Source organism: Crinia signifera, chromosome 6 (assembly GCF_055691185.1).
Source record: "Crinia signifera chromosome 6, ASM5569118v1, whole genome shotgun sequence".
NCBI classification, from domain to species: domain Eukaryota; kingdom Metazoa; phylum Chordata; class Amphibia; order Anura; family Myobatrachidae; genus Crinia; species Crinia signifera.
The window spans coordinates 149,162,998-149,176,639 of record NC_139222.1 but is presented as its reverse complement, the minus strand read 5'-3'; the positions used below and the strand labels follow the sequence as shown (position 1 = coordinate 149,176,639).

At 40.6% G+C, this 13,642-nt stretch overlaps 1 protein-coding gene across 2 annotated transcripts in view; it reads right to left on the bottom strand.

Annotated features, from left to right (window-relative positions):
- Positions 1–8,318: 8,318 nt before the first annotated feature.
- LOC146008378 (protein MTSS 1-like) overlaps positions 8,319–13,642 on the bottom strand; it is a 151,249-nt gene continuing 145,925 nt past the window's right edge. The window contains exons 13-14 of one of the 2 annotated variants that reach the window (XM_083147586.1): positions 11,873–11,899; positions 8,319–10,198 (exon numbers count right to left, since the gene is read on the bottom strand). In XM_083147586.1, coding sequence (XP_083003712.1) covers positions 9,468–10,198; positions 11,873–11,899 — 758 coding nt within the window. In that variant the 3' untranslated portion in view covers positions 8,319–9,467. The remainder of the gene's footprint in view (positions 10,199–11,872; positions 11,900–13,642) is intronic. The other variant, XM_083147587.1, reaches the window with a different exon arrangement.

Below are 13,642 nucleotides of genomic sequence, written 5' to 3'. Positions count from 1 at the left end.
GGACTGAGAAGGAAGGTGTACTGCTCTGCAAACACGGACTGAGAAGGAAGGTATACTGCTCTGCACGCAGGGATTGGAAAATGCTCTGTTCCTGGACTTCCCTGGTAATGTATGATTGCCATCACCTGTGGTAAAACACATTTCTTACTCACTACTTGTTCTTCGAGATCTTTCTACTGGGTTTGACACGGTTGATAACACTCTTCTCATACAAACACTGCACTCCCTAGGTCTTAATGATACAGCCCTTTCCTGGTTCTCATCTTACCTATCTGATCGGTCTTTCAGGGTTCGAGTCTCTGACTACCTCCTATTCACTACCTCGGTCAGTTGGAGTTCTGCAAGGCTCAGTCTTTGGTCCTCTGCTTTTCTCAATCTATACCTCCTCTCTTGGCAAACTAATCAGCTCTTTTGGTTTTCAGTATCACTTGTATGCAGACGATACTCAAATTTATCGATCGACCCCAGAGTGGTCTTGGGCCGAGTATCTAAATGCCTCTATGCCATCTCATCCTGGATGTCTTCTCGCCACCTCAATACTCAATATTTCCAAAACAGAATTACTTATATTCCCATCAGCCAAGAACAGTTACCATCCTGATATCTCCATAACTTAAACATAGAATTTGACAGCAGATAAGAACCACTTGGCCCATCTAGTATGCCCTTTTTAAAATGTTACCTCAAACCATATTTGATCCTTATTTATTTGTAAGGATATCAATATGCTTATACTGAGCATGCTTAAAGTGTTCTACTGAATGTTCCTCTACCACCTCTGATGGGAGAATATTCCACTTATCTACTCTTTCTGTGAGGTAATTCTTCCTAAAATTTCCCGAATCTTCCTCCCTCTAGTTTCAGTGCATGTCCTCATGTTCTACTGCTCCTCTTCCTGTGAAGAATGTCTCCCACCTGTACCTTGTTAAAGCCCTTGATATATTTGAATGTTTCTTTCATGTCCCCCCTATCCCTTCTCTGCTCTAAAGTATACATATTAAGATCTTTTAGTCTTTCCTGGTACGTTTTGTTGGCCATGCAAAATTTTAGTTGCCCTTCTTTGTACAGTCTCTAGGTGAGGTTGCACAAATGACCTATACAGTGGCATTATTACTTCTTTCTTTCTACTGCTGTTGTCAACTCTGCAATCTAGCCTACCCCGCCCCACCCCACCCCACCCCACCCGCTCATTCCATTTTAAATGCTGCTGCTAGGCTGATCTTCCTAGCAAGATGCTCATTGTCTGCTGATCCGCTCTGCCAGTCCTTCCATTGGTTGCCTGTAATTTACTGTATTCAATATAAAATCCTACATCAGTGGTTACCAAACTTTTAAAAATCATGGCACCCCTGAGGGTACTTGTTTAGTTTCACGGCGGCCGCGTAAGACGCTCTAGCTTGAATATTGGCTGCTTGCCAGACTGCCTTAAGCTACGCTTGTAGCGTAGCGACTGTTTGAATTATGACAGCTTGACAGCTGCCTAGCCGCCTTACAGTATCAGGCTTCTTGTTTAGTTTCAGGGTGGCAGCACGTGCCGCCTTACGCTGACTTCTTCGTGGCAGCCCAGCGCTGTTATCCCTAACTTCCTGTCAAGTGAGCGCCTCTCACACAGCGCTTGTGCCTGCATGATATCCTCTCCTGTGGACGCGTAATATATGTGAGGTTATGCACGTCCGCTCGCCACAATATAAATACAACTCCACGCAGACGTGGATGGTATGAAAAGGTTGGTAGGACGCATACCGCTGCACTCGCTGTGCTTCGGGATGGCGTGGGTGTTTCAGGAACACATTCAAACCTGCCATATCATACATCTGAGCAATAGCTACTCAGAGGCAGGAGGGTATCATTGCATTGGTGGTTGAGCGTCTGAGTTGCTCAAACCTATCACAAACATGGAGCTGCTGCTGGAGCGTCTGAGACGCTCCTACGTAACACTAAGGTAGAGCGCCTCTCCACCGGCACCCTCATGATCCCCTCTCCACAGAAGGGCATATCATGCGGGCACAAGCGCTGTGTGAGGCGCTCACTTGACAGGAGGTTAGGGGTAGCAGCACTGGGCTGCCACGGAGAAGTCAGCGTAAGGCGGCACGCACTTCCGCCCTGAAACTAAACAAGTAGCCTGATAGAGTAAGGCGGCTAGGCAGCTGGCAAACTGCCAGAATTCAAATAGTCGCTATGCTGCAAGTGTAGCTTAAGGCAGTCTGGCAAGCTGCCAATATTCAAGCTAGAGCGTCTTGTGCTGCCGCCGTGAAAATAAACAAGTACTCCCATGAGTATCAGAATTTTTTTTTCAGCATCTTCTAGATGACATCAGGATACAAAATTAAATGAAGTAGACTGCTTTTATATCTCGCCCTTAGGGTCAATTATGTGGTAATGGACAAAATTCACTTCTGGTTGTGCATAATTTGCCTATTATATTGGTCATAAATAATTAGAATTGGTCCTGGACCACCAAACCAGAGCACCCGAGCAAGTCCTCCGAGGCACCCCAGGGTGGCATGGCACACAGTTTAGGAACCACTGTTCTACTCAAATATTAAGCTATTAACCATACTGCACCAGCATATATCTCTTTACTTATCACAATCATCTCCCATCTCAAGATCTGCATCTCACTTCTGCACAGATCACTAGCTTACATTCACTATTACAGGACTTTCATCGGGCTGCTCCCACCCTATGGAATGCCCTTCCACGCACAGTAAAGGTGGCCATACACACGGAGATTTATCTGTAGATCTGTCTGGTTGGAACAAAAACATGGTTATGGATGAGAGCAAATGACAGTTGACCATTTGCTTGGAAATGCTGGCAAACTGTCACTCATCCATAACCATGTTTTTGTTCCAACCAGCCAGATCTGAAGATAAATCTTACTAGTGTATGGGCACCTTAAGACTCTCCACTAGCCTTCAAACTTTCAAGCGTTCCCTGAAAACTCACCTCTTCAGGCAAGCCTATCATATTTAAGTTCCATACGCATAGGCACTTATGTATTGTATAGCTTCCCTTCTGGACCTACAAACTATGCTATTACTGGTGCCTGTCCTTGTGTTTCCCCTCCTATATCTCTATAGATTGTAAGCTTGCAGCAGGGCCCTCCAACCTCCAAGTCTGTGTTACCCAGTTTGTTTTATCACAGTATACAATTGTAAAGCGCAACGGAATCTGCTGCGCTATATAAGAAACTGTAAAAAAAAAAAAAAAAAATGGCATGCGACATCGGGTGCTAAAAAAAACACACACTTGGACACCACAAGATGTGATCGGATGAAATGGGATGTTGCATCGCACCCGGTCGCATATGTGTATGGGCACCATTAGAATTCTGAAATGTCCAGAACTTACCTTTTGGTCTTTTGACCCATATTTAATATGTTGTACATCTGCAAAATATGGTACTGTGAAGTTGTAGTCGTGTCTTAAACAACTACACTATCTTCCTTTTTTAAATTACGGCTACAATTAAGATTAATAAAACGGCTACAGAAATCTTTCCCCACCAACTCTGGTAATTAAGATGAATCAATGTCTCAAGGCACGATGTATCTTGGGTTTCAGATTTCCTGTGTAAAAAGTGTGTGGATCAGTTGGTCACCAGTAAGTTGTTACAGTCATTAGGTCTACACCTTAGATTATGCAGGTTGACCTGCATTTAGGTCGACATGGTGTTTTTCAGTTTTTTTTTTTTACCCGTATGTCGACATGGACGCCATACGTCCACGCGTTCACCATGCTATGATTGGCACACTATATTATTCTCCCACCATGCCCTAGTGTATGGTAGGGCATGAAATACCGCCTGTTGGCACATGTGGCTCAAAAAACAGTGAAAAACCCTATGTCGGCCTAATGACCCTGTCGACCTAGACTCATGTGGACCTTCCTGCATGTCGACCTAATGACTGAAACAACTTGCTGGTGACCCAATGAACGTATCCTGAAAAAACCCTCTAAACAACTGTGTAGACAAGACCGTATGGTACAAATGGGCACAGTAACAGTAACCTATTGGTAGGATTCTTTTCCCCCAATGTAACTTATCATCTACATACACTGCAGTATACATGTGGCTGGTCATTATTTCTGTTCTTGACACGACATAGATTTATTGTTTAGAATAAATCTAAGTGAACGGTTACCATAGTGTCAAAAATAAAAATAAGTGGAGCACGGTCTACTAAAAGTGGTTGGTAACTAGAATAGTTTTAGATTTTGACTTAATAGATGTATGTTTGTCCCACACCTTTCATGTGGCTGTTAAGTCTTTGGAGGCAATTCAGATGTTTTCCCCCAGGGACACTGGCTAATGGGGGTTAGGATCATTGTATAGACAGCAACTAGCTGGACAAGAGTGAAGGTTGACATGGCGTGAGGTCAACATGGGGAAGTTCTGCCGTCAAAAGGTCGACATGGAATATTTATTATTTTGCCCTGAATGTCAACAGACAATGAAAAAGTGCACCGCGTCCGCTCGCCATGCTCCAGACACGGTGCCTTGTTACGCTCGGCACACTATTTTATTCTCCCACCACACCCTAGTGGATGGTAGGGTATGAAATACCGCCTGTGGGCACATGTTGCCCCCCCCCCCCAAAAAAAATAATTTGAAAAACCCCATGTCGACCTAATGACCATACCCCCTAATGGGCACCTGATGGAGCAATGGGAAACTTACTTTTCACGGCTTCCTGAGGTTTTGAACAGAAATGTGCAAAAAGTGGCCCTTTGGTCACCCAAATGGCACCTTTTATGTCACACCCAGCACTTTACTTTGGTTTGTCCAATGCTGTTGCACGCGACAAGCGCAAAAATTGGACATGTGTGTGTGTGTATGCATGTATATATGTATAGCTCTGAAAACCCCACTGATTGACATTTACCTAGAAGTTCCCAACTTTACACCATTCTGCCAGTAATCTGGTCACAATGACTGATGGGTCAGTCTGCTTCAAAATAACCATTATCACAATGTTTTTGCAAGTGCATTTGGCAACTGAAAACAGACACACCATTTTTAATCTTCTTTAATTTAAAGCTAAAATTGCAAGACATTCATACAAAATAACAAAAATATACACAATTTACAATGTCCAATTAAAACAGATAGTAATTGTGCCAAATCCTGAATTATTAATAAATGGCTAACTTCAATGTGGTATTTATATAAAGAAATTGAAATTATCATGTGGTTTTGTATTGACTACTGATATACATGAATAATAATAATGTTTAATAATAGTGATCTCTACACCATTTTTTAATTGCAATGTTTATTATTGCCGTACAAGGCAAGTATCTTTTGAATTCTGTTTTGTTGATGTGGCCTGGTTCTGGTTTCTTTTTAATAAATAGTTCACTCCATTAGAAAGGAAAGATGTATTTTAAGATAGCCTTGACTGCTCTAATTGGCTAAAACATTTACTTTTTATTTTTTTACTTTTCTAGCAGTACACCTTTACCTTCTAAAATTGATGTCATACATTTAATGACCTGGCCTAACAATATGCTCTTCAAATTTAAACAGTTAAAACAGCACCCAAAACATAGATGAATAGTTTAAATGGATACCCAGACCTGCTGAGTCCATAATAATAATTATAAAAAACCCTACTTTACAAATATTACCTAAGTTTTTTCCTCCAGCACATTTTCAATTTTTCCAAGTGCACAATTAAAATCAGTTTCCTTTGTACAGTTTCATATATAATTATTTTTTTTTTTTAAATGGCAAATCACAAATAAGAAAAACTTCTAAAAACTAAATTTGGAAATACCAAACTTTGTTATAAAGTAATCAAAATGATCTCTACTCTAGATTATAAAGAAATATTTGTACATCCATTTTTAAAGATTTTTAGCCTTTCCCCTCAAAATAAAAGTTTAACTACAGTAGATGTGTTGCAGAGTTTTTTTCCCCCCACAACTTTTTTTTTTTTATGTTAAATACAATCTTAACAAGCTTAACGCAGAATCATGTGATAGTCATCCAAGTAAACTTTCTTGGAACCCCAAACTATAACAAGTAGTACGGAATCTATTCCCTATGCAGGAATACTTAAAATAAGTCAATAAAAATCACAAGGTCACAAGTATATTTACAAGTCCTTAACAGAGGAGAGAAATAAAAGCAACATACAAATATAAAACTGTAACGATCTGAAAATCCATGCTAGCATCTCTTTCTGCAGGGCATGATTAACACTTTTACAATAGAGAAGATTGGGGAGCTACGTATCAAACATTCTTAAAGTAGTAGTAGTGATTATCCATAACAACCAATTAACCATTAGCTACCATTTTTCAAATATATTCTATAAAATACGTAGAAGCTGATTGGTCGCTATGGGCAAATCCACCACTTGAGAAACTTTTATATAGCTTCTCCAATATTTTATATGTAATTCACAGAAATTACATTTACATCCAGAAATGCATGCCAGATTCCTTACGGAATAGCTTAGGTCACACCAATCTGCTGGTTTCAACCCCTAATGCCTTAAAAAAACGCATTGAAAATGAAAATCAATGGTTTAATACAATTTTTCCCACCATTATATTCTATCACTTTTATACCGTCTTAGGATATTAGAATGGTTATAACCAGGGGAGGCTTCATACTGTAAGTAAAGCTCCAGAACAGTTCAAAATTCCAATAGGGGAGGCATAGCAACTGTCACCAACTTCTCTATTCCAAACGGACTCACTGGCAGTTGGCGTGGCTCCCCTATTTGAATTTTGGACTGTGCTGCAGCCCCCTTTGGGAGCAGCCTGTGGTTATAGCCTATTACTACCAGTACATTATATTGTTAAAAGTGCATCCAGGAGTAAAATGCATCAGTTTCATGCATTTCTACCCATTTACCTAGTGCGTGTGTGTGTGAACAATGCACAATGTTAATTGAGGTGACAATGGAATATGGGATCAGCAGTACATCAGGAAAGGCTTTGACCTAGCTCCTAAATCCACCCTGCATCACAACGCATCCATAGTTGGATAGAACAATCAGTTACATTTTATATTATAACAACTATTCCTTTTAAAGACCATGTAGTGCCACCCATATATGTTTGTACAAGAGGCAAGGATGAAAAAGGGTTTATAAAGGTTTGTTGTTGGGCATTAATTAAGCAACACTCTGAATCAGCATAATGTCCAATATAGAAAGAACTACAGAGATTAACTGTATAGACTACATTTGTTTTGTTTGTTAGGGGGGCGGATATGTAACTTTAGCAAGTGATGGGATTGCAATCATTATAATTGATGAGTCTGAACTTGTGTAAAATGTGTCTTTGGGGAATGAGATGAAATCAACTCCTCAGAGTATTTTCAAGGATTGGTATTGGAAGTATCCCATCTGCAGCATTAGATTTCCCTGACTTGTGCTTAAGTTGGTCACATTCATAACTACAGTTTATAATGGAGCATCTGCTTTTATGACATAACAGACACCAATAAAGGGTCAATGGCCACATATGACCTGTTTGGATCCTACAGTCTAATACAGATTGTTCAGGATGGGTCCTCACATCATGCTACATTCATCTATTTGGTAAAATCAATTAAGCTGTCCAAATTCCTTGATTGTCTAATATAACTGATCGAAAGTAATATGCGGATTCGTGTGTGTGTGTGTGTATCAGTCATGATTTATCACAGAAGCCAGTCAGCTCCTACCTTACTTTTCAAACCCAGTCTGTAACTTGACAGTTAGGAGCTGACCTACTGGTGCATTGTCACCTTCCACTTAATCTCTTCTCCAGGCTTAATACATCTGCCTCTCAGTGATAACCCAATTTGTGAATTGGTCAAAAACTCTTACAAAAAAATCCCCAAACCCCTTATAGCCAAATTAATTTGCTACTATGCCACCCCTTTCATAGAATATCCATACACACGCCACCATCCATACAACTCACCTCTAACATGCCGCTACAATACTGATAGTGCATAGCCTTTACAGGACTGTTACAAAATTCTCCTTTATCCAATTGAACATACTGATCTCTCTAGCTAAATAGAACCGGCAGGGAGAAAGTGTTTATAAACCACTGAAGAGTCAAAAGCTTGCTGTACGCCAGCGGCTCCCAAACTGTTCACGTTTTCCTGGTCACCCGGTAGAGCACTGAGTATCACAAATTGTTACAATTTAAATATCCACAGGTGACCTGGGAACCATGATCAGTGTGGGGACAGATTTCGGGAACCATTGCTTTATACTTTATAATAACTGTTAAATAAATGTAATCTCTGAATGCTACTCAGCTTATATGCAGCTTTGCTGTGTCATAATAAACACACTAACCTCCAAAGGCCAAAAACTTGAATAATTTATAATGCAACGCAGAAAAAAAAAACTTGCGTGAATGCAACAGTGCAAAATAGTGCCATCAGTTTCACGGTTTCAATGTATGAAACTCACAGAAGGTGTTAGTGTACCCTGTGGTTTGCATAAAGAGGATTCTTTGATGTACGGTAGACCCTGTATTTTTGTTAAATAAAAATAAAGCAATTTTTTTTTTCAAATAAATAATTATGTTCTATAAAGTATCTCTGTGCAAACATAGTAACGTTTCTGTAATGCACCGTACTAGCCTCATATGGGAACAAGCTATCAGTCTGCAAACCTGAATTCCAGAGAAACATTTTTCATGTTCTGGAGTTGCGATTTCTAGCAGTAGATTCAAGGTTTTCCCTGTGGACAATACAAAAGCAGCGGTGCATTTCCTCATTATATAATAAATGTGGCCAGTGCTCACAATGCACAGTAACATAAAAATTTTTTGTGTTATAAGCCCAGCCCATTTTAAGCAAGCGGAGAAAGGGGACATTGCGTGGAACGATGGCACGTCAGGAAAGACCCCATGCTCATCATCAACGTACAGCAACCAATCTGGCAACATATGGCTGTAGGAAACTAGCTCTGCAAAATCTAAACTACATCTAGAATAAAGTTGAAAAAAACATAAGAGGAGGTGAGGTGCTGGTATTTAAATATTAGCATTTACTTTGAATTGCTTGTTACAGTTTTAAGTTAAGGATGTAGAGAACCTTTAAGACTTGCCATTACTGAAAAATGCCCCATATACATATGGGAAAACTTCTGGTTGAGCAGAGACAAAGAATGTATATGCTGCTTTACCTGGGCCAAGGCACTTTGCCATCAAAGCACCAACCTGAACTGAAAAAGAAATACACTGACTGAAAGCAAAAGAAACCTAATGCATAGTACGTAATTAAAAGCACACCATTATACACAAAAAATAAAATCCCCTGTAAACCAAAAGATTAGCTATCAAGACCCTGTGTAAGTGTCCGCTAGCTGAGCCAATGGCGATAAACAATGGGAATTTAAAAAATGTACATCTTAAGTCTTAAAAGAATAATAAAATTATTGTCTTTAACTGAAGCAAACAAAAGGCAAGTGTAATGCATAGGGCTGTCCACAGCAACGACCTTATTTGATTTGAGGGGCTGATCTATCATTGCTGATTGTTTTTCTAAGTCTCACTCCGCGTTTAATCAATGACAGCATGTCATCCTGTGAGACAGACTCCGCATTGCCAGCGCTCATGTTTTCTACACCACTCCCAATTTTCCCCTCGCTTGGGGCAGATGTATCATAAGCTGGGGTGCTAGGTACTGTACCAGCACTGTTTGCAAACACTTTTTGTGGGCTCAAGGATTGTGGATTGATACCTTGTGAATAGGTGTATGATTGCTTAGGTATGAAGGCACAATATGTTGTTTGTATGGCGCTGAGGCTCTGAGCGGAGGAACAAAGACCTGGTTTCATTTGTGACATATCTGATCTAGGATCCTGGATATAGGAGAAATGTTCGCTGTTTGTCCTTTCCCCAAATGAGCTTACAGGAGCCTCTGGAAAAGTGGGTGTTTTAACGGGCACCACAGGAGTTCGGATGGGAATTGGAACTCCGCTAATTGTGCCTCTCCTTATTGTCGGCTTGTTGGAGGGCTTTCTCTTTATGGTAGCGGTGTATGGTGATCGGACGAGAGGGTCAGGCTCAGCTAATAGACTGACAGTTGAAGCGGGTCTCTTAGCCTGGAACATTTTTCTGTAATTCTGGCTTATGTCGCTATTTCTGGGAATTGTGGATGACCTGTCGAAATCCAGCTGGTCCGCTTCTTCTTGTTCTCCATGCAGTGATATATAATCATAATCTGCAACTAAACAGAGAGAGGGGAGTTACTTAAAGAAACAGCACCAGCTGAGCCAAGTTACAAAATGAAACCAAAAATATTTAAAAGGGAATACATCATAAAAATAAATTGGTCCAAGCAATACCATAATTAGCACAGCACACATTCCCATTCTCACCTTTATATTAATTGAGTCAATGACTTAGCTTGTTTTTAAAATTACCCTCATTGTCTAATTATGTGTGACAAAACAGTATCCCATGTACCAACACATGTACTGGAAGTGAAGCCCTACTTATACTACATAAATATAAAGCACTTGGGGGGGTTTACAAAGGAGGATTGCCATATCACAGTATGTGATGAAAGTATGTCCTTTACTGCTCAAAACACCAATCCATTTTTACAGGACAGTTTCATTATAATTGTCAAAACCTTTACGGTAGAAAGTGCTGCAGAGAATGTGGAATGGAGCTTACCACTTCCCTAGCCCAGGAGAGAAGGACAAATAGGTAATCCATTTCCCTTCCACTATCATCAGAAGTAAGAAAGAGGAACAACTGGCAGCACAAAGTGTTCACACTGACCGTTCTGAAAGGGGATTTGGTTACCACAGGACTTATCAGGAGTAGCGTACCTGCTACCTTTGTCCCTCTTCTGGCTGACAGATGAAGTGCAGTTTGTTCTTGTAATGGTGTATATTTAACAAAAGTTTAACCTTTTGAGTGCCAATGTTGCTATGGGAGATCCTCAAAATATCCGCTAAAAATGCCAGCACCGCTCACTACGACTGTTCTTAGTTTGGGTGCAATATTTAACTAAACTTCAGTTAATTGACTTGGTTGTATTTGCATTTATTTATAGTAAAAGAACAGTCGCTGTGAGCGATGTTGGCATTTTTAGAGGATATATTGAGGATCTCTCACAGCAACGTTGGCACTCAAAGGGTTAAGTCAGTTATGACAACATTACTTTCTAAAACGGCTGCTTATTCTTTGTTCAGTGTGGATATTAAGCCAAGGAATCCTATCCCCTAAACAGAAGGCATCAACTATCACTTTAAATATTCTGGACTGTTCGGGGTCAGTAAATCCAGCGCTACAACACTGCCTAAAACACACAGCAAATCTTGTTTTTTATTTGAATAATAGCAATAAACCACATCTATCTCAAATAACTGACACACCTCTGTATATCATTAGGCAGGGACTCTCTTTCATTGCCCAGGGTGACTATGGGGTGTATTCAATGCTGCCTGCTCACTGTCACAGCTCGTAGGGTCAGTATTCATAAAACGAGCCCGAAGCGTGGTGAGCGGACCCGGAATACACGTCCAGTAATCCGTGTGCGCTCTCCACGCTTCGGGCTCAGTGGCTCACTGCACTCTCTACACTCTATAAAGTCAACTCCACGCCGATGTGGATAGTGGGGGTATGAACAGGTCAAGAGGACGCATACCACGTCTCCACACTTTGGGGAAGACGTGGATAGTGGGGGTGTGCTAAATAGCATTGCGTATCGAATCGTATGCAAATCGCATGCGATATTTGCATATGCCGCGATCTGCAGGGAACTGCCGCCATGAAACTACACAAGTACCAACTATACTGTAAAGACATGTGACAAGAACACCATATTATATATATATATATATATGATTGGAGCAACCTAGTCCAGGCTAATTAAAAAACAGTGTCTTACCAAAAAGAGAGGGGTCCTTCTTTAAGGCTGTGGAAAGAATGCACATATGTTGGTTGAGAGAGAACCAAGGAACTTATGAAGTAGATTTTTTTTTTTAAACACTAAGTTGACTCCCTTACTACAAAAAACCTCTCTGCTTTAGGATATGTAGATTTGTATCTCTTTTGGTAAACCACTGTGCTATGTGCAATACACAGACAATCCAGTTACTGCTGCAAGTACAAGTAATCTAATCTTTGTAGTAACTTCTTCCCTAACTTGAGGTTGAAAAACTGGATAGATCTATCTATCTTCATTCCAAAAGTATGATTTCTAAAAAGATACAAAAAAAAAAAATGATTTATTTTTAATGCTGGGTTTCTAGGGTCGTTTTTTAACTGTGGTGGAGATTCCAAAGATGCACACAAAACGATGTCCATCATCAAGAACCATGCAGCTTGCACTGGATATTAGATACAATCTACTATGAAGCTCAACCTCCTTAAACCTGTAGAAGTGGCCTGTTAAATGGTTGTAGGTAGTACCAACATGGAGCAATTATCGCCCAGTGGACACATTATTGGGTACACCTAAACAACTTCTGATTAATGCAAATATCTACCGAGCCACACCACATGGCAGCAACTCAATACATGCCAACAATGTCAAGAGGTTCAGTAGTGTTCATTCTAGCACCCGCTATCTTTGAAAACCCATGCAGTTCCTGTTCCCTGCCTGGGGTGTTGCTGTCTGCTGTGGTGTTAGCACAGGTGTCTAGCACAGGTCTGGTTTGCATATCAGTGATTATATACAGACCACACTGTGCTAGAAGCACTACAGCAGACAGGCACGGAAGAGGAACTGCATGGGTTTTCAAAGATAGCGGGTGCTAGAATGAAGGTTTATCGAATCAAGCACGAGAATCTAATGGCCGACTATGGAATGAATGTTGGTGTTTAGAGTACTCCAGAAACGGCTGATCTGCTATATGGAGAATTGAGGAGCAAAAAGCAAACCTCCAGTTATAGTAAATAGAAGCAAATTACCAGGTTAGGTTGGCCATAAAAGGAATAACTATATATTTTTTGAGTTACTGCGAAACCTGGAATGGGTTGCAGCACATCACACAGAGTTCCATCAACAGTTTATGTGAGCCAGTGCCCACTGAGGGAAAGGGGCTGCATTGGGCACAGACTCACCAAAAAAAGGTTCAGCTGAAGAGTGCTAAAGCATTGCCTGGTCTGCAAAATCTTGATTTGTGTTGTGTAAATGGAAGGGTGAGGATTTGGTGTAAACACAAACTCTTGTATTCATACTGCCTTGCCTCAATAGTTGAGGCTGGTACTTGTGGCATAATTGTTTGGATAATGTTAACTTGGCACACATTGGGCCTCTTAATACAAATGGAGCATCATCCCTGACCATGTGTAGCCCCTAACAGCCACAGTCTATCAATCTTTGAATGGCTATTTCCCTCAATAGAAAGTGACATGTGACAAAGCACACGTCATCTCAACTTGTTTTTAGTTTACTCCAACGGCCTCCACAGTAACCAGATATCAATCCGTGGAACATGAGATTTGCAGCATGACAAATGTAGCTAACAAATCTGCAGAAACTGTGTGTTGCCATCATGTCAATAAGAGCAACAATCTATAAAGGATGGTTTCCAGCACAAAGCCATACCATAAATTGAAGGAGCATGTTCTGGGGCAAGTGGTTCCTAATGTGTAGACAGATGTACCTAATAAAGTGGCCACAGAGTGTATCTCCAGTATCAAAAGGTGAACA